The sequence below is a fragment of the Sander vitreus genome, chromosome 21, assembly GCF_031162955.1.
Source record: "Sander vitreus isolate 19-12246 chromosome 21, sanVit1, whole genome shotgun sequence".
Lineage (NCBI taxonomy): Eukaryota > Metazoa > Chordata > Actinopteri > Perciformes > Percidae > Sander > Sander vitreus.
Window position 1 is genome coordinate 16,247,622 of NC_135875.1, and position 20,081 is coordinate 16,267,702.

At 40.9% G+C, this 20,081-nt stretch overlaps 2 protein-coding genes across 3 annotated transcripts in view; both read left to right on the forward strand.

Moving 5' to 3' along the window:
• The first annotated feature begins 547 nt into the window (after positions 1-547).
• Positions 548-2,876, forward strand: pyyb (peptide YYb). The gene is made up of 4 exons (XM_078279210.1): positions 548-605; positions 864-1,048; positions 2,067-2,147; positions 2,592-2,876. The coding sequence occupies exons 2-4, from the start codon at positions 864-866 to the stop codon at positions 2,611-2,613; spliced, it is 288 nt and encodes a 95-aa protein (XP_078135336.1). The 5' UTR covers positions 548-605; the 3' UTR covers positions 2,614-2,876.
• A 155-nt stretch (positions 2,877-3,031) lies between these two features.
• The window catches only part of mpp2b (MAGUK p55 scaffold protein 2b), a 39,560-nt gene continuing 22,510 nt past the window's right edge, over positions 3,032-20,081 (forward strand). The window contains exons 1-2 of one of the 2 annotated variants that reach the window (XM_078279910.1): positions 3,032-3,387; positions 14,440-14,519. In XM_078279910.1, coding sequence (XP_078136036.1) covers positions 14,489-14,519 — 31 coding nt within the window. In that variant the 5' untranslated portion in view covers positions 3,032-3,387; positions 14,440-14,488. Of the gene's footprint in view, positions 3,388-14,439; positions 14,520-16,315; positions 16,561-20,081 lie in introns of those variants that run through there. The other variant, XM_078279909.1, reaches the window with a different exon arrangement.

Here is a 20,081-nt window from a genome sequence, read left to right on the forward strand (position 1 = left end):
TCAAAATCAAAACAGGCCTCCATACATCCACACTAAAACAAGTGTAGACATGATGACTACAGGGCTTGAACCTGTGTGACCCATGATTTAAACTCATAAAACATACTTTATGGCTGTTGGTGCTGTTCGTGGTGCTAAACGGGCTGCATGCAATGACAGTTCAACAGGTTTCCATTTGTCTGTTCGTTTATATATCATGCATGGGTGATGTGCTGCAAATAACCCCTTCTACAAAAGGGTAATGTCGTGCATTTTAAAGTTTCAAAGCAATACCATTTACCACAGGACAACCTATTAACTACGAATGTCAAACTTGATAGAGAGATATCTGCGTCTTTTCCATGTGTATTTGCATCATAATAAACGTCATAATTCAGCTAAATGTCAAATATTCCAACCAACTCTTACATTAATCAAAAGTAGTTTTAATATTTGATAGAATAAGTTTCTCGTTTACAAGCTGTTGCGGAAGAGAGGGGTGTGGTTAACTGTTGTGAGTGCGAGTCAGGTATCCATCCCTCACTATATAACCCTGTAATCTGCGAGGAGAGCAGCAAGACAAGGCAACCACTGGGGAGACTACATCACGAGACAACTGTCAAAAAGTAAGTGACTTTGTAAATGCTTCCAGATTTTTTAGCCGCATGCTGGAAATATTGGTGCGTGTAAATTATGCCAAAATCCATGTCAATATATGCTACTGGGAATACTTTAAAGGCAAATTGTGCGTTAGGGTTTTTAATGTGAAAAGGAACAGAAGAAAGATCACAAAAATACAATTTTACGGGTTCAACAAAAGTTCAAATTAAAATGTACATTTTTTTCAAAGGAAATCCTACCATGGTATTTGTCCTTCTCCTCAGATGGCCAACATGAGATCTTGGATGATGCTTGCAGCGATCGCCTTCTGCCTACTGGTGTGTTTGAGCAGCTTTGCGGACGCCTACCCTCCCAAACCGGAGAGCCCGGGGAGCAACGCCTCGCCGGAGGACTGGGCCAAATACCACGCAGCTATCAGGCATTATGTCAACCTCATCACCAGGCAGAGGTGAGCCACGGTTACCAAACTACATTTAATAGTTGACATTGTTAAGCATCTCTTTGTAAGTGCACATCCATCAGTTTATTTAACGCTCTTGGTAAAGTTTTGAACAGCATATCAGTGTTGTGCGTGTAAGTAACTCTTCAATCAAAACAAATGCTGAAAATTCTTGCAGTGGTTTGTTATTTACTCACAGTTTACTACAGGTTGTCTACCTCCCTTGAAGTGAGGGATTAAGTTTCAAGCTCAAGGATACATTTGCCAGGGTAGCCACACGGGGTATCGAGCCCTCACGCTGTGTCATGACTTTACTCATATAAGGTCTTTACACCCTAAATAGAGACTTTACAGGTGCTGCTCAAGACTTCAACCCTTATTTGGCAAGCCAAGGACGACTCTTGGGTCATTGTGGTCATTGGGTCATGTGACTGTGCAATTACTCTAAATACATGTTACTATTTATTATTTACTCTCTTTAATTATATTTATTATTGTGTGTTGTGTGTCTTTTACTTTTTCTCTTATCCCTTGCTGCTGCGACAGTGTGAATTTCCCCATTGTGGGATTAATAAAGGATTTTGAATCTTGAATCGTGCCATACCATGCATTGCTGTGCTTGTTGTAAGAAATAATGAGGCAGAGGACAGGAGCCCAGTTTTCCTTAGACAAGTTTATAAAGTTCAGCCTGTACTTGCTCCGTTGTGACCAAATCTTGTACTAGAAATGCTGGAACACCAGATATCCTATTTATTTTCTTTTGTTTCTCACCAGGTGAGAACCAAGACTTCACGACAGAATATTTAATACTTTGAGCCCACTTGTTCACAGCTTGATGGTTATTTAAAAAAGAGGTCCTGTAGTTGAAAATTCATATCAAGGCTGATGGGGTCGCACCACTGGAGCACTCAGAGAAATGCTGACTGGAGGCTGCAGGTGGAAAGCGGAGAAGGGGCTCACATGAATGAGACTCTCCAAATAATATTTAGTTGCAGTCATTACATGCCAGTGTTTGATTTGTCCCCAGGTATGGGAAGAGGTCGACCCCCGAGCAGGCAGTGGAGTGGCTGCTGTTTGGGGATGATTCAAACCAAGACACTGAACCACGGTGAGAGAATACATGTCTGGTTTAATCATATTGGGCTTTTAATGGCTGATACTGATACCTGTGAAGTAGTTGCTATTGTGATGCCTGCTGTTTACACTAATTCTTTAGAGTGTAAGAAACATGTTTTGCCCCCTTATATGAAATATTTAACAACGCAGCCCTGCCAATATTGGTCCACATGTTGTCAAATTGTTTTATTGCTGTAAGCCTTACTGCAGAAGGATTACATTGCTGTTCTTCAGCTCCTTGTTAATATTTTACTCTTCAAGTGAGAATTGATTAGCATTTTATCTCACTGTGATTACACAGCTCACTGGTCACATCCTTGTCATAATGTCACAATCGTATGTTCCAATAGTATGTTGACCTGGTATCCACCATATATTAGGATGCAGCAAGTGCATATTTCAATAAATTAACTTGCTTTTTCTTCTTCTCTTACAGCTCAGACTACAGCAATCAGTAGGAGATGAGCCCAATGTCAACCCTTAGGCCTACTCACATCTCCCCCAATTCTCATCCCCAATCAGAAAACTAAAATTCTCAACCTGCACTGGACTTTGTGACTCTCATATTCAATTGTTTAATGTGCATGCAAATCTCTTTCTCTCTCTCTCTCTCTCTCCTGTTTGTCTTCCTCTCTCACTATTTGTTCTTTGGCAAAAATGTAAATAATTTGTACCAAAATCAATCACTTTAAAATGAAGAATTGAATGGAATAAAAGTAATAAAGAGACACACAAATGCTTTGGTATTTCATTTATCTTTTTTTAGTAGCTGTAGTTGCTCTTGTTGCCACTAGATGTCACTGTATCACCAGGAAACGTACACATGCATGTCTATCTTAGCCTACTGCTGCTGCTCTTGTATGGGTTCGACTGCAGCTCTGTATCAGCTGCAGCGGGCAGACTTCAACCTCACACCGGGGGTACCTCACCATAAGACGCATTTATCATCACAAACCCTTCCTGGGTCTCCTTTGGAAACAGTGTTACCATTGGCTTTTAATCAATGGGGCTATTTGTAAGAGCACGCGAGCCGTTTTTGGTAAGGTCTCGTTAAAGATAGCAGTTTGTGTGGGTTGCCGTTGGCTTCGGTGTTGTCAAAGTGACTGCATAGATTAAACAAGACCTTCTGCGCTACAACAACTGCGAGTAGACCCGTGGAAATATCTCAAACATCTTGCTGCTTCTCAGACCGAAGAGGCATCCCGATAAAGGTGACCGCGTGTTCCGGGCAGGTGAGCACTTCAACGTTTTAGCCGTTTTTCACCGAGGAAACGTGGTGTTTATTTTAGGTTGGTGGGTGGCATTAATGCCGTTTTTTCACCACTTGCAGGTGGATATTGGTACACGCAGTCAGGTCTTATTACCCTTATCAAAGGCGTCAAAAAACACCTATTGTCTTAACTCGTGTAACATTTTCATCCTCTGACAACGAGGAAAAGCAACATTCGGCTCGTGCGCCGTATATTTGCCATAATGGCCACAGGCAGTTTTTATTAAGCTAGCTAGCTTAATTGGCCTCAGGCTATCAGCACCTGTACAACGGCCACAGGTGAAACCAATTAGCTCTGACAGCCAAACTCAGAAATAATGTATGCTTTAGCCGAGTGGTGGAAATGAATTCAAAGAAGAATGTTGATAACAACGATTAAGTGGACGTCATTAAGTACCTGTTCATTGCCATTGCGCATGCCCACACGTTCGGGGACGCGCACAGATGTTTGAGCGCGTTTGGCCCAATAGAAGGGCAGGTGCTGATGATGTGTGTCTGGCATATAGGGCGGATGAAGCATGGGATGAAGGGAGTAAGGATAGAGAGAGATCTACTCCTTCAGAATTACGCTTATTTGTTTGGGCAATTAATGAATGTAGGCTGCTTTTGGCCAACGAGATTCAGTTTTGACAAGTAATTAAATATATAATCCGAAATGGTCTAAACACGATTTTAAGACATTTAGATTTATGTCTGCAGCATTTGTGCAACACTTATTTTTCAAATTGTTTTCTTACTTGCAGCCATTCAGTATGTTTTTTTCTATATTATCACCTTCATGAAAAATCTTATTTATAGGCCTGTTTATATTCCAACAGACACACATGGCATTACAAATCTTTGAACACTATACAAGCATTTCCTTAATTTTCTCTCTATTTGTATCTCATCTTGCATATATGCAATATAGACATTTGCTTTAACAAGAAGATGAGAAAAAAGATTTAAACAATTTCCACACTGACAGCTACAAAAGCAAATCAAATATCAAAATCAAAATCAAATCAAATCAAATATACCGCAAACAAATAAATAAATGGATACAATTTTACCTTTTATCTCTTGCAAGGTATAGGTTACATTTTCATTCAAGCATGCCCCAGTTCTTCCTTCAGGAGAGAATTTGCCTCTAAAAGCATGTTATTTTTTTCCAGTTCCACACATTGTGCACTATTTCTTACCCAGCCACCAATGTTAGGCTTATATCATTCCCTTAAAATTGTCTTAAGGTGAGACTTTTTTAGAGCAACCCTACATCAAGGCTAAAATGAGTTGGTGTTACAATTTGCATCACAAATTGTAACAGGATTTCTGTTTTACTTAAAGATGCAGTAGGTAAGACTTCTAAAACTAACTTTCTGTCATATTTGCTGAAACTGACCCTGTGTTTGAGTAGAACTACATTAGGCAGGTCATTTAAAAAAAGAAAATCCGGCTCCTCTGGCTCCACCTACAGCCTGTAATGCGATTTGCAAAAATCCACAGCTCCCTGTTCAGATCCTCCAATCAGGGCCGGGGGGGTGTCTAACTGTGTTTCAATCACGGCTCATGCACACACATTCATTCTCCCTTGTGGGGGGAGGGGCTTAGGAGACTGTTTGGGCTTTAGCAGAAAGGGGGGGAGGGACTGAGAAGTTGTCGATGTTCACATTCTTTGGCTAAAGCGAGAATTATACTAGACGCATCCAAGGTGGCGCGCGCCATCGTGACGTCAAAATGACGTACTATCCTGCCGGCGCGACCGATTTATGGCGTGTGAGCAGAGGTCGCGCACGGCTCTTTTTTTTTTCAGCGGCGAGCAACAAAGCGGAAACGGGAGGCCTGAACGTGTTTGCCGACAACCGGATGCCAGGACTCTCAGAGTGACTGCAAGTCTCTCTTGTAAACTTACTGGGTTAAGATGAGTTCTTTTATGGTGAATGAAGGGCTTGATCCGACGAAGTAGATCATCGAATCAAATCGAAGCATTGACGGCAATGCTGCTGCCAGTTCTGCCGTTGTTTAGTTTTTTCTTCTTCTTCTTCTAGTCCGTAGAAAGAGCAACGTCGGTAGCCTTTGCTCATTAGCGCCACCGCTGTTCAGGAGAAGACTGCAACTAGTGTCGCGAGCACCAACGCGGGTATAAATAGTCACGGCGATCCCATGACGTCACATTTGTACGCGCCAGCTGGGCTGCGTCTAGTCTATAAGACCCTTACGTCCTGGATCTTCACAATCCTACCTACAGCACCTTTAATGTTAATGTTTGTCTATTATATAAACATGGTTTAAGGTACACTCACTTAAATGAGTAAGTTCAACTGCTAACGTCCGTGAGCTTGTGGTTTCTGTCTTGTGCTTTGCTGTCCCACTCACTGTGAGGACATTTTATTACTGCACAGCAAGTATTCAAATTACCTCTGTCAGCAAGAAAGAAGTCATTGTATCGTCAGTGGTAATATACTGTAGATCTACTATCTATTTGCGATTACTTGAGAGCAGATAACTGCAGAGCAATGTGAAGTTCATGCTGTGCTGTTTGTTGTCCTGAAGCATCCTGGAAGGGAAGATTGGAGAGCCATTACAGTAACATGACTTCAGCTCCCATGTACATTTATTCAATCACTTTAAGTGTTATACCTCATCAACAAGCTACTTGAAGTTTACAAAAAAATGGTGGCCAACTTTGCGTACTGATATAGTTCAGATAATGATATTGTTGTTTTGGTGCTGTCTTTTGAAATTAAAGCTCTCATCATGATAAACATTTAGTACAGTTTCCTAAAATGTCCATTTATAGTCACTTGTAACAAAATGAAAATCCCACAGATGGATTTTCATTTTCATATCAAACCACAGTCGGATCTAATTTTGAAGAGCTTTTGACTGGGATTAAAGAAACTTCAGCCTTCTTATCAGTTTCTGTTTGGGGAGTGGGAGGTTTACCATAAATTTCCCTGCTTTTGACAGCTTTGGGGATTGGCTACAAGATCAGCAGGTCTGGTTCTACCTCAACAGAAACATTGTCTAAGAACTTCTTTAACGATTTAAGAGCTCTGCTTGAAGTTGGACTCTTTAAACTTGTAAAAAAAAAAAAGAATAGTTCACTCTAAATTCTTTCAGGAGGATTTGAATACATTATGTGTAACGCATTATTAAATTGGACCAAAATTGAACAAAATGGCAGCATAGTGATGTAGACAGTGTGACCGTGACATGTCTGAGCATCGGAGTAATACACATTTGACATTGAATTAATACAAATTGTTTAACATTGGTCGCACATTCAGAAAAATTGAAAGAGATATCCCTGTGTGACCCCAGATCTTAATACATAGAGGAAGTCAGAGGGGATCCTAGTTATTTGACGTCACATACTGAATATTTTTAATAAGAACACTTTCAATGGTGCCTGTCCATGACACTGTGCAGTTTTACTGCTTGATTAATTACTGCATCAAACAGAAATTCTAATCAACTGTAGCTGGCAGAGAGAAAGCTTTAGAAGTAGGATCCTTCTGCACTTGATTCCACGGGGAGATTAATCTGCAGCAGCTCACATAGCCTCAGCATTTTTTCCCGAACCTCTATGGTGTCATTCATAAAAGTGATCTGCTCATTTACTCTCACAGCTGCCACCTCTTCCCCTTGGGCACATATCTCCATATATAGAGGCTGACACATTGTGTTTATATATGTGGATTTTTAATGGGCAAATATGATATTTTTAGGCCTGCTAGTGGTGGGGCCTTAGGGATGGCAAAGTCGGTCTGGTCGATCCACCACTTTTGAAAATATCTTGACAACTGCCATTATTGCATACAGATCTACAGTAGATGGTTTATGACAATCAGATATCTGATCTCATACAGGCTTCTATATAATCTGATATAATTTATGTTTATTTGTATTTATCTGGAACGGGGCAACACAAATTGTGGAAATTTCGCTCATTTAGCTACAGTGCCAGTTGTAGTCTATATCGACGACGTTTTGTTTACAGGATTGTTCTGGTTCCGCCGGATGTCCCTCATTTTTTGAGTAAAATTCTCATCACACACTTGACAGCCATTTTATTTCCAGAGCTCACCAAAACAAGTTCCTTCCAGAGGCTGCAGAGGCGCCGTACCTGCGTCCGGCGCGTGTGATTGGTTTAAAGAAATGCCAATTAACCAGAGCACGTTTTTCTTCTATCCCGGAATGCTGTGTGGACTAGCCAGACCCTCCTTCGCAGCGCTGTGGAGGAAGGTCTGTCAATGTGAGACTATGCCACTTGTAACACCTGCTTATAAAAGCCAACTCTTTTCTGTGCGAGCACTGAACTTGAATGTACCGATAGTGTTTTGATGTATAGATCCTTTGCAAACACGTGACCGCGACCACGTGACGACGCCATGATGGACGGCAAATCACTGGCAATAACGAGTTAAACAGTGTAGTAGACGAGCAGAAAGTTTCATAGTTTCAATCAGTTTGAAATACATAACACTAAATAAACTGTATTTATGGCTTTATGGCTTCTTCTATTGAACAACAAGTTGTTGTGCCATTATCGGTCGAGGTAGGGCATCTGGTAGGTGCTCACAAAGAGCAGTATTTGGAGAAGTTGGAGATAGCAGGATTGGATACCGACCCTTAATTCTTTCTCCCTCCATTTTCACGGACCTCATTAAATCACAGAGTCTGCCCGACTTCAGTCCACACAGTCCACACGATCTGCACTATGTGGTAATCGGGGTATCCCCATATACTGGTGCTGATCTCAAAGCTTTTAAAAGTCTGGATGCTTACTAGTTATTTGTAGCTGGCTGGGTTACAGGTACGCGATGCTATGCTAACGGCGGGGGGAGATACCTCATAATGGCAAATATAAGACATCAATCTAGGGTTTATTTTATATTAACATCTATTCTTTACTTAAGTAAAGATTTATACAACACGTAGCCCATGTTTTTAGAGGACATGGTCGGTCGCGATGGGCAGCATCCAGGCAGGCAAGTGGTGATTGTAAATGCTCCCCCTGGGTGGCTCTCAGCACTTTGCCTGAATCCTCTAGCCTCTCAGTGGTATGTACATGACATTTCATTCTACGCTATTTACAATCTGTATCAGCTGAGGGAGAAGAAAGACCCACAGCACTAAATTGATCAGATTTTATTAGATGACTGGTATCAAGTGATATCTGTTGATAGTGGTAACTATTTTGTCATCAGGCTGCTTCTAAACAAATTGTTGTTCTTTAGTGATGTCAAATATGTAAAATAAAAGTTAATGAACTTGTGTTTGAGGATCTCTGAGTAGCTTTTGTGGCTGAGGTGGCTAATGAGTCCCAAATCTGTCAGTTGATGGTTAATCATTTACAATTAGATTGTTTCCCCAAGGAAAGATAATGTTTTATTGTAACTTTAAAGCTCAATTTGTGCCCAGAAAGAATACATGAAGCGTTGTTTTCCATGCTGTTTTCTTGCTTCCAAGTAATGCACATTGTGTGTATGCATTGTGTATGCATGCTGGGAGTATGATAAATAAATGTATTTAAATCATTCAACCGAGCTGCTCATGGCTTTAAACTTGACTTGCATTTATTCTCTCCTTCAAAAGCCCTCCACACTTTGTTTTGGTTTTACAGGCATTTGTAGTGTTGATATGAGCCCCAGAAGGCAAAATTGGATAAATTGCTTCAATATTGTCTTTTGAGCAAGAGTTTTGTTAGTGTAGAATTTAGTTTGACAACAGAGAAGCATAAACATAGTGGTGCTTTCTTCAAGATACTTGAGGGCAGATACTCAAAAGAAGTTCTTTTGGTAGTTTTCATGAACCATTTTAAGTGAATATTTTGGTATAGTATAAACTAGAGATGTTCTGATACCAGTTTTTCCTTCCCAATACTGATTCCGATACCTGAACTTGCGTATCGGCCAATACAGAGTACTGATCCGATACCAGTGTGTTAAAAAACATATTTTTTATTCTGTTTCAACAGCTGTATACTACTAACCCTGTATGGATGTGATATGATTGCTCTCAATGTTGTATGGCCCGGCTCAGGTTAAACTCTTTGTGAAACATGAACAAACACAAACAATAAACGCCACAGAACTTTCTTTTATTATCCAGTTTGACAGAGAGTCTGGGCTAAATTACGTGTTATCAGATCAGTGTATAAACTTGAGTACTTACCGATACCAGCATTTGAGGCAGTATCGGAGGGTTTTCCGAAACTGGTATCAGGATCTCTAGTATAAACTCTGACATGATTATCTGTCTGAAGAAACTGCATATTGACAGTGAGTTTATAAATGTTATTTTTTAATGCTTCAAGCAGCAAAAATCACTTCCATTGTATTGAAGCGGAAGCAAAGGTTTCAGAGGCAGATTATTTCTAAATCTCGACACATAAAACCAAACTTATCTGTGTGATACATACCTTTAGGGGTAAGTGAGGGAATGTGTTCTTTTGTGGTATGGGTGTACAGTTTATATTTAGCTTTATTCTCAAGAATCCAATTATTACGTGTGTTTTGTAAAAATAAATATTTATTTTATGAAAACAAACTTTTCTGACACATTTTCCTTACCACTAGAAGCAACAATGTAAAGTTCCTTTACGAAGCCGCAGTTTACCCTGTGTTATTTTCGTTAGTTGTGGTGAAATAGTTGTTCAGGATTCCTATAGCTGTAGAAATAGTTTATTTCCGTGCTGCGCTCAGGCCACTGGAGCTTAATACAGCAGGTTTGAAAGTGTTGTTAAAGCCTTAGTTTTGGCTGGAGAGCTCTGTCAAAATTGATTTCCTGCCTGTTATGCGATTGCTACACTATAACAATGCTGTTATAAAATATTTCCTCAGAGCAACTCTGTATTGAAGTGTAGCTTAAACCTTTTAATAGACCCAATTTTAGCTGCAACTTATTATTATGTTACGCATTTTCTCTTGTTGCCATGGCAAAGCGCTGGGGAAAAAGCTGAGGAGCTGCTCACGGTTGTCTTGGATACGACAGTTTTCCCTTGTAAAGTAATGAGAGGCGCTGAACCTGTGGGAGCACAGGGTTATTTTTAGGCCTGACGCCATCCTGCATGTGTGGATTAAGACTTGTTTGGTTGCTGGTGCATGTGTGTGCATGTTTACAGGCTTTAATGCAGCCTCACTGTGGGAACAGCTTAAGGTGTTTTACACTCAGCATACAAACACCTGGGCCACCACTTGTGTCATTGTTCCAGATAGCTCTTCGGGTGCAGGCTAGAATGAAATAGAAGCTCAATGGGGATCCTTGCTGATAAAGAAATGGGTGTGATGAAATAATTTACAACAGACTGGTACAGTTTCATGTGAGAGTGTAGGCTTGCAAAGCTTGCAGACAAAATCCTTCAAGAAAGAAAGAAAAGCAAATTGAAGCAAGTAAGTTACATATAGCAGTATGAATAGTAGTATAGTTGAAACACCATCCAATCTCATTTTGAAAAAATAATTTAAAGCTGGCTGTGTTACTTATTTATATATATGTATTTTCAAGACAAATGGAAGACAGTTGGAATGAGCTATAAATATAGACACACACACACACACACACACACACACACACACACACACACACACACACACACACAGCTGGCCTCTTGTTTTAAGAGATTGACAGTGTAGAGATGATGGCAGGTCTGCACATATGATGTCACGACAGCTGTGCTTTTGAGCTGCTCTATTCCCGCAATACAATCTGTAAGATGGTGATTTGTATGAGTGTGTCTTACTGTTTGTAAGCTGACTAATAGAGAGAGAGAGAGAGAGAGAGAGAGAGAAAACAGTCAGAGAACAGAGATAGTAGATAGACTAGATATAACTAGACACAGACTGACCCACAATTTGCACAAGTGCAGGGTCTTTTCCATTTGCAACAAAAAGACAGCCAGTGTAAAAAATACCCAGTTTGACCTTGTTGAAGGATCTCTTATTTACACACTGTTGAACTTCAGTCTTCATGGTAGTATTAAGGACACATATTTAATGCTTGACTGTAGGGATTAATTACTGGTTGCAACTCTTAGCAGACATCCAAGCTTTTCTGCAAGAAAATGCCACCAATTACCAAGAAATGCAATCACTGGTGATGACTGCACCATCATTAGGTCTTGGCCAATTATTCCCCATCAGTAATAAAGAATAAGAATGAGGGAGGATGGCAGATTCAGAGAGCAGAGAACAACCTGCCCACCCCAACCCTCTTTCCTCTCAACCCCTCCCCAGTGTGTCAGCCCAGGTCTAGCACGGCCGAGCGCTGCTGCAATCGGCTTTGACTTCTTAGAGGCTGCGTGGCCTCTGCATACTTTTAACAACCTCTGTTGTTTCACAGTGCAAACACGGGATGCCACGGATAAGCCTGGCGGACTGGCATGTGGTGTTAAGGACCTGATCCGCATTGATCAGAGTTTTGCAAAAGAGCTTGGTCCCTCAGCATCTAGGCGTGTGCTTCAATTTCACAGCCACATACATGTACACACACACACACACACACACACACACACACACACACACACACACACACACACACACACACACACACACACACACAAAGATAAACATGACAGTTTAAAGGTCAAGTGACAATTTGCACAGTCCTGCCCTCCCTCCAATTGGATCAAGTAAAAAAAACTAAATTAAACCTAACCATTTCACTTAAATATGAAGACATTTTTTAAACAATTACTAACCTTGAAAACATAATGCCTACTAGGGCTGGACGACATGGAGAAAATCAAATATCACGATATTCTTGACTAAATACCTTGATGTCAATATTGCGACGATATTGTAGGATTGACAATTGGTGCTTTAACAAAATTATTATTTAGATTTTTGATAAATAATCATCAGAAATGTCGATTTAATGACAGTGTGTAAAGGGAAATAATAGAACAGCTAGAACAGTCTGCTAAGCTCAGAAAACTACATCACTCTAATGCAGCCTTGAAAACCAGGAAAAGACAACACTTAATATATTACGATTTTACGATATCCAAAATCTAAAACGATATCTAGTCTCATATCATGATATCGATATAATATCAATATATTGCCCAGCCCTAATGCCTACACTCAACCAAAATTGATGCATAGAGAGAAAGGCACTTGGAAAATGTGACCGCTTTTCTCTTTGAGTCCGTTACACTGAGTTCAGGTTGTGTTATTCCAATTTTTTTCCGTGGGTTAGGAGAAATAGATTTATTACATAAGGCAAAGAGAGGGAGAGAGGGAGTTTATCAAAAACCATGAACAGGATCAAACATATGGCAGAATAAACCAGGTTATTGCAAGGATTAATGGATGGATAATAGATTTATTATTATTTTACATTTACCTAACCTAAAACCTAAAAGAAGACTGAAATATTTTCAAATGGATTATTTCAACTCGAGATCGACGCTTTTTGACTGACAGGATGGCAGATAGCGTAAACAACAGCTAACCTGAGTTGTTCAAAACCTTTCTTTTTAGTAAACTGTGTGTACACAAACAATGTTCTCAATGCTGGAGTTCATGTGTAGAGCCCCTGGTGATACTTAGAGCAAAGTTTCATGTTGTATTGATCCTTCTTAGTGTTTTAAAAATAGCAGTTTTGATGCTATCATAGTAGTGTCCCTAGCACTCCTATTCAAAAGGCCATTTGACCGAAAACGAGAATACGGTGAATCTTAAAAGTGGCACTTCCATCCAAATCATGCTTTTAAACGAAAGTTTGACTCGGCTATATTCACAAAAAGACCTTAGGTTGCATTTTGGCGAGAGTTATGATTTAAATAATGTTGGAAGCCAGACAGAAAGCATTCAGAGTGGAGCAGTCCTTAGTACTGTTACTAATAGTGCCCCCATTTTATGTAATATATTATTGTTGATTGTTCTGCAACATCTGTTTGGCAACAACAGTTGTTGACCATTCATCCCAGTGAAGCATATTGAATTGAATTGAATTGAATTGAATTGAATTGAATTTAACCCTATGGCGACGTAATGGTTTTGGCCACCACAGCACTGGTTCCACCATGGATAGCAATTGTCATGGCAACCAGGAAATAGCTTCTCCCTCATCAGCTGTACTTTTTTTCTTCCTCACCATTGTTCTTGTTTGCGCCCTCCCTCCCTCCCTCCCTCCCTCCCTCCCTCTCTCCCTCCCTCTCTCCCCAACCCTCTTCTGTTTTTTTTCTGTTTATCCTCTCATGACTGTTTGCCTATTCTGTTTATGTTCTCCACACCCCCTTCTTAACTCCTGATTGCTATTCATTGTGTGTATTTTACAGGTTCCGCATCACCTGAAATGCCAGTTTTAAATCTAAGGATAACGGATGCTTCGTCTCCCAGTATTCTGTCTGTGATGCTTTTTCTTGCTGCCCGATGTTAAATGGATCAATTAAAATCAACAGAGATCCTCATTGAGCTTATGTTAGCTGGACCGCCCACTCCCTCACTCACCCGCTCACTCAATCTTTCCAACTGTTGCTGATTCCCCACGGACATGATGGCTTAAACTGTTTGGGTGTTACCAGAGCAACTGGCTATTCTATTTATAGGTATTAACAAAGTTAGATACCAGTTGTTGTTGTTGTTGTTGTTGTTGTTCTTGTTTAGACTAATTAAGAATGAGCTATGCACATACAGTAAGCCAGTTGACTGATATGATGACAGAAAAGGATTTGTTTTCTTTGTCATGGCTCGATTTAGACTTCCACAGATCCCTGTGTGTTGAAGTTAAAAGGCCTCAACCTAACAACAGTTTATCACAATGTAACAAGCTTGCTGCTTGTTTTTAAAAGCTATAACATATGCAAAAACTCTGACTTTGGTTCTGTGGGACATAGTCCTGTTAGACATCTGCTCTTCATAGAAGTTCTTTAAAGAGCTTCAACCCGCCTTCCCTTGTTTGAACCTTAATTCAGCCTCAGTGGTCTGATAATCAAGAGGTTTTGCATTCATATTCACAATCAATACTTTTTTTAGTGTTTTCAATGCAGCTCCCTTCTCTCTTTCTCTCTGCTCTTTCATTGCAGTTGACCTTACAAGTTTTTTGGAGGATACTGGGAGGAACCAATTCTTAAAATGCCCGTGGCAACATCTAGCTCTGACTCCGGTAAGTGTGTGTGTGTTTGTGTGTGTGTGTGTGTGAGAGAGAAAGAGAGACAAGAGGGAGGAGATACTGAGCCGTTTGTGGTTATTCCAGCACTCAGGACATGTATCTCATCTCCAGAGTTCTAATGTGACTTAATGAGCTGGCTAATGGAGCGCTAAAACTCCAGCCTTAGATCAGTCATGCCTCGAAGGATTTGATTCGCAGCCCTCTTCTCATGCGCACATGCACGTCAAATGTGTGTGGCCCTTAGTACAAATACACACGGGTGCATGCGCGAACATGCACATGCTCGCACAAAAATTAGTTTTATTATGGATCGATGACCAATGATGACTGAAATAGCATGGTGTGAAACCCAGCGGGTGAAGTGATTTACAGTCACCTTTTGACCGTCTTTCATGGGTCAAAGTTACTTTGGCAATCATATTTTTAAAAAAAAATTACGTTTATTTGATGAAGGCTTTTGTTTTCTATGAAATGATTCAAATTTGATAGATCTTTTCATGTAAACATACAGTTTGATACTACTTCAAGGCTGCTGTGAAAGATTAAATTGAAATTCAAGATGTGCAGTCTAGTCTGGCACTGACTGCAGGAGTCAGTGCAATAACTAAAAACATGGCAAGTGCTCCAAACAGTGTCCTATGTCCTGCACTGGATCCCAGACCTTCTAGACTGGTGGATTACAAAACAAATGATGTGACTATCTTTGCCTAAAATAACAACAAATGATTATACCCTTGTGCAAAGGTTTCCACAGAATTGCTGGAATCCATATCAAATCGATGGTCTCTTTTGTTGGCAATGTATCAAAGTGAATTGTTGGATGTTTACCATGGCACTGATATTAAAGTTGATAATGTAGTACTGTGACAGCAGTTGAATTATATTTCACAATAGTCTCTAAACTGGCGCACAGCCATACTTCCATGCATTTCCTCTTTACTCAGTGTTGGGGGCACTTGATCCAGCCGCATAAAAAATTGAAAAGCCACTGCTAAATGTCTGGGAAATGAGGAGTCTTAGTATATTGAGGACCAAATCTTGAACTCAAAGCTTTATAGTGTTTTAACATGTGGCAATAAATTGCAGAAGTCAGCTGTCGGATAGAGGCAGAGAAGCAGTTCTGCTGAGAGTCAAAATGTTTGTGGAGTTTCTTTTTTGTAATGGGCTGTCAGTCAGTCTTGATTTGTACATCAGATATGAGTCTGAATGACTGGCATTTTTAGTAACACACAGTAAATTGTTTATTCCCAACCCATTTACGTCTTTTTAAAATTTTAAAAGCAGCGTTGTCAAGAAGGCTATTTTATGCACAGGCTTGGAGAAGGATTAGTGAAGGGACAGTTTTGATTTTTAAACTATAAGATATTTTTCATCTCCTGTCAGCAAAGGAACTCAATTTATGAGCAGAAAGCACAAATTTCCCAATAAGTGCCCTTCACTAACTGCATCTGCAAGGCTGGCTGTGTTTGTACCTCTGTCTGTGATATCAGTAATGGAGGGTCATCACTCATATATGCGTCAGCTCCCCATGCACCACCTCCTTGACCGATCCTCCTCCCTAAAGCCAGCCTTCTGCTGCTCTTTCCCCCAGTTAACCCCACAGGGAAAACTGGAAGGAAAATAGTCCTGCCTCCTTTTCTCCTGGAGAAATCATCATACTTTCCGCCCTCTTTCTCACCCCCCCCTTTCTTTGCTCATGCACACACAACACTCTCTCGTCTCCATTCATTCATGCAAAGGAGAAGACGCTCAGCCACGCATAGCTTATACACATTCACGTCAAGAGCAGGTGGAGAGGGAGGAAAGAGCGAGGTGCTGCTTTGCCAGAAACGGGAGAGAATCAGAGACAGATAAGGAGAGGGAGAGAAAGAGATCTCTCTGCCTCAAATAGAGTATTGGGTGTGTTACTGTGAGTGTGTGCACTATAGAGAGGTGTTGTTCACCATGGCTGGCAGCCTTCGTGGAAGGCTCTCCCTGGAGGAAGGGGACTCAGCCAACTCCCTGGAGGGCCTGGAAATCAAGCTGGGGGGAGAAGGTAAGAACACAGGTTCCTACCTGCTGGGTGTGTGAGAGATGCAGGATGGTTTACAAAACAGATTACTTCTGCAACTATTTGTCTTTCTCACAGGTTAGGGAAGATATACTGGACAGAAACTATGATGAAGCTGAGAAGGTTGAATCACTGTTTAATGCAACTTAGCAGGCGGCGTTACGCTTATGTACACATTGGCGGTTGAGGGTTACTTGGTGTTTTAAATTTGCATTGTACCTGCTCATGGTGTGCTGGTTCAAACCTCCAGATTGTGATGAAGATGTGCATAGACAGATTAGGACCCAGGGCAGCATGTGATGCACAGGCATCTGAGGCAGCAGACTACAAAGACAGGGAGGTGCACTGAAAACATGCCACATTTTCTTTTACTTAATTTAGAGTGAGAAGCCTTATTGTAAACTGAGTGCAATAAAGAGTGAGAGACAGAGGAATACACTTTGAAGCAAGAAGATAAGTCATTAAAAGAGGAATAACCTATGTAAAAGCAGCGTATTTGGTTTATTGAATCGGCGCAGATAATGTTTGCTCACACTGCACGGAATAGGAGGTAGTATACATTCTATTCATAATTGATGGATGTCATTAATACTGCATGGCGTTGCGAACTACACAGTAATAGGTTATTAGTCCATATCTATTTATGCACTGCTATGTGCTTACATCTATTTGATGTTGTCATGCTAAATCAGGCATCGTATTACATGTCACACTGTATACCATGTTACAAGATATTATCTGCTCTGTAATGTTGCTTGACAAGAGAGCGGTGACAGCGGTGTGTGTGTGTGTGTGTGTGTGTGAGAAGGATAAAGACAGAGACCTCCAGTGCATTGTACATTCATGGAGAGTAGGTAGGGGGTCATTCATATGCAACAGTGTTCTGATTAGAGACCGCACGCTTGAAAGTGTCAGACTTGACAACCTTCAAATAACTCTGTGGCTCTCTCAATTTCACCCCCCTACTCCCCTACACACAAACACACGCTCTCGCTCTCGCTCTCTCTTCCCAACCAACCCTCACACTTTTGGAGGAATATTCTGTGTGCCTACTGGACTAATGAAGCTGTGTTCAAACATAGATGATGGATCATTGAGTACAGTTTGTTGGTAGGATTAGGCTGTCAAAGATAATCGCTGGGATTCTAATGCTGAGCAATTTTATTGATTCTGCGATATAAATCGATTTTTTTTTTCCCAAGAAAGTATAGATTTTTAAGCCGCGAGTATCGATACATAAGTCCCATTCAAATCCCCCGTGTTTACCCCCGTTCGCGTTGCAGGGCAGTCGGGACTCACCCGGAAATGGCGAGCGGATGAGCCTCTCAAAATCTGACGAAAATCTTTTAAACTAACCTTTGTCGATCTGAAATGAAGACAGATTCAGCAACTGCACGGCCTATTTCTCGCTTAAAATGTTCACGTTTCGGTGAACTATTTTAGTACAATATGAGATCGTATTCTGAACAAGCCGCCATGACAGTCTGGCTGGGAATTTCCAGAGAAAAAAGAACCACGTGACGTGTTTGTCCAATCAGCTGCCAGTTTTCATTTTCTGGGAAACAATCAGACTGTTAATGGAAACAATACAGAGCAGCGCCGCCTGCTGCTATGGAGACGTATTACGTTTCGTGCACGTGCAGAGCGTACGCTCAAGTCGCGTTTCTTCGGTGTGTTCTGAGGAGAAGCCATGGTACTATGTTTACTTACCTGGTGGCTAGACTGGCTACCTCATATGTTCAGTGTCAAGCTAAAAAAGCTGTCAAAGAAACTGTTCAGAACAGGCCACTTGCTGCACTTTTTAACTTTCCATTGTTAATTGCAATACCGCACTTTATTTACTTTTCAAAGGCTTGTAAGCTTTCAATAAATGGAACTAATTTTCTCAACACATCTCTGATTCAATTTGTCCAGCATTTGCAAGCTGTAGACTCTCTGTCCAGTCAGAGACATATATTGTGTAATTGATGTTTTTAGTTTTCAGTTCAATTAATTAAATCCAAGTAAATGGAACACTCACAAGATGTCACCAAAATCACTGTCCCCTTTAAATCTTTCAGAAAATAATGTAAGTGTATCGAATTATATCGAATCGTATCGTTGGCTAAATATCGTGATATATATCGTAGCGTGAGCTGAATATCGTGTATCGTATCGTGAGATTAGTGTATCGCTACAGCCCTACGGGATTCAAGAGAAAGGGACAATTTAATTTGGTTCTGGCTGAGGGTGTTCGATAATGTGGTGACACTGGCAATTATTTCATCCGTATCGCACCCTGATATGCCCCATCTCGGTTTGCTCTTTCATTAACTGCTGCGAGGAAAATAGATGCACAGTCAAAGTCGACAGCAAGTTCAGTCGATAATCTTGTTCGTGCTAGTTTCCCCAAAACCCTCACATGAAATGATCTCTCACCCTGACTCTCTATGGCCACGGGCTGAGGTGTAATGGGTGCTGCTGTCCATTTGCAAAATGTCAACAAATATCACAAGTGTTGTCTCCAGTGGTGACCTTCAGCCAGCTAATAGGGCGATCCAACCTGCACCCATATCATGCCAGCTGGGAACAAGCATCACCATGGCGATGGGATGGCTTAAATGGCAACTTTAAAGTGCCTCGTCCTGCTGATTGGCTACCCAAGAGAGAAGAGGTCAGAGATAGTGTTGCCCCTGAAGATGTAGCCAAATGATCAACAGTGTGTAGGATTTCTGGTTTGTCTCAGGCCTAGTCAACATGTACATGGGTATTTTAAAAAATTGGGGTTTCCCTTCGTTCGTTCTAAAAAAAAATCCCGTCCACATGTGCACTGTTAAAAAAAACCTTCCACATGAAAACGCAAAAACACAATTGAAGCACTGTCGAGAGCATGCCAAGCCAACAGGCGGTGATATCACCCCAGTCGCGGAAAGAGGAAGAAGATGTTGGCCGATCAGAAGACTGAAAGCTGTTACCGGAAGACTACCCACCAAGTAGAAGTCCAATGGTGTTGTCCAAGAGCCGCACGTTGGCGGCGGGGTCTGTGTCGTGTCAGTGTTGGATTATGTAGTAGTGACCACCGTAGCACATTCTGACGCCTCTGTTCCACAAAACCACGAAAGAATAACTTTACATGTATTTATAAACATGTAAAAAGTCCTGACCTACAATTTTGCCACATCTTCCATTGCAAGAAATGTCGCCTTATTTGTGGCGCCTCACAAAGAAGATAACGCGCACACTCTGACATTACAAGGCTCTGTTTTCCCCGTCTACACGACATCACACAAACAGTGTCTCTACAAGTCTACACCCTGGCCGGAGTTTTCCAAAAACTCTGTTTACAGTGAACCTAAACACCGTTTGTGTGGATAAAAGGCCAAAATGCAGCTACGTTTCCTGGATAAATTAAAGGCCCTGAACAACCATAGTACAAGAGATTTAAAATATTTTGGCTGATTAGATGTCGTCTGAGGACTGTGTGAGCGTGAACACAATGTAGATGATTGCTCCTCACTCTCAAACTC

Coding starts and splice junctions, on each gene's coding strand:
- pyyb (XM_078279210.1), top strand. CDS start 864: ATGGCCAACATGAGATCTTGGATGATGCTTGCAGCGATCGCCTTCTGC. Junction 1,049..2,066: donor AACCTCATCACCAGGCAGAG/GTGAGCCACGGT, acceptor ATTTGTCCCCAG/GTATGGGAAGAGGTCGACCC. Junction 2,148..2,591: donor AACCAAGACACTGAACCACG/GTGAGAGAATAC, acceptor CTTCTCTTACAG/CTCAGACTACAGCAATCAGT.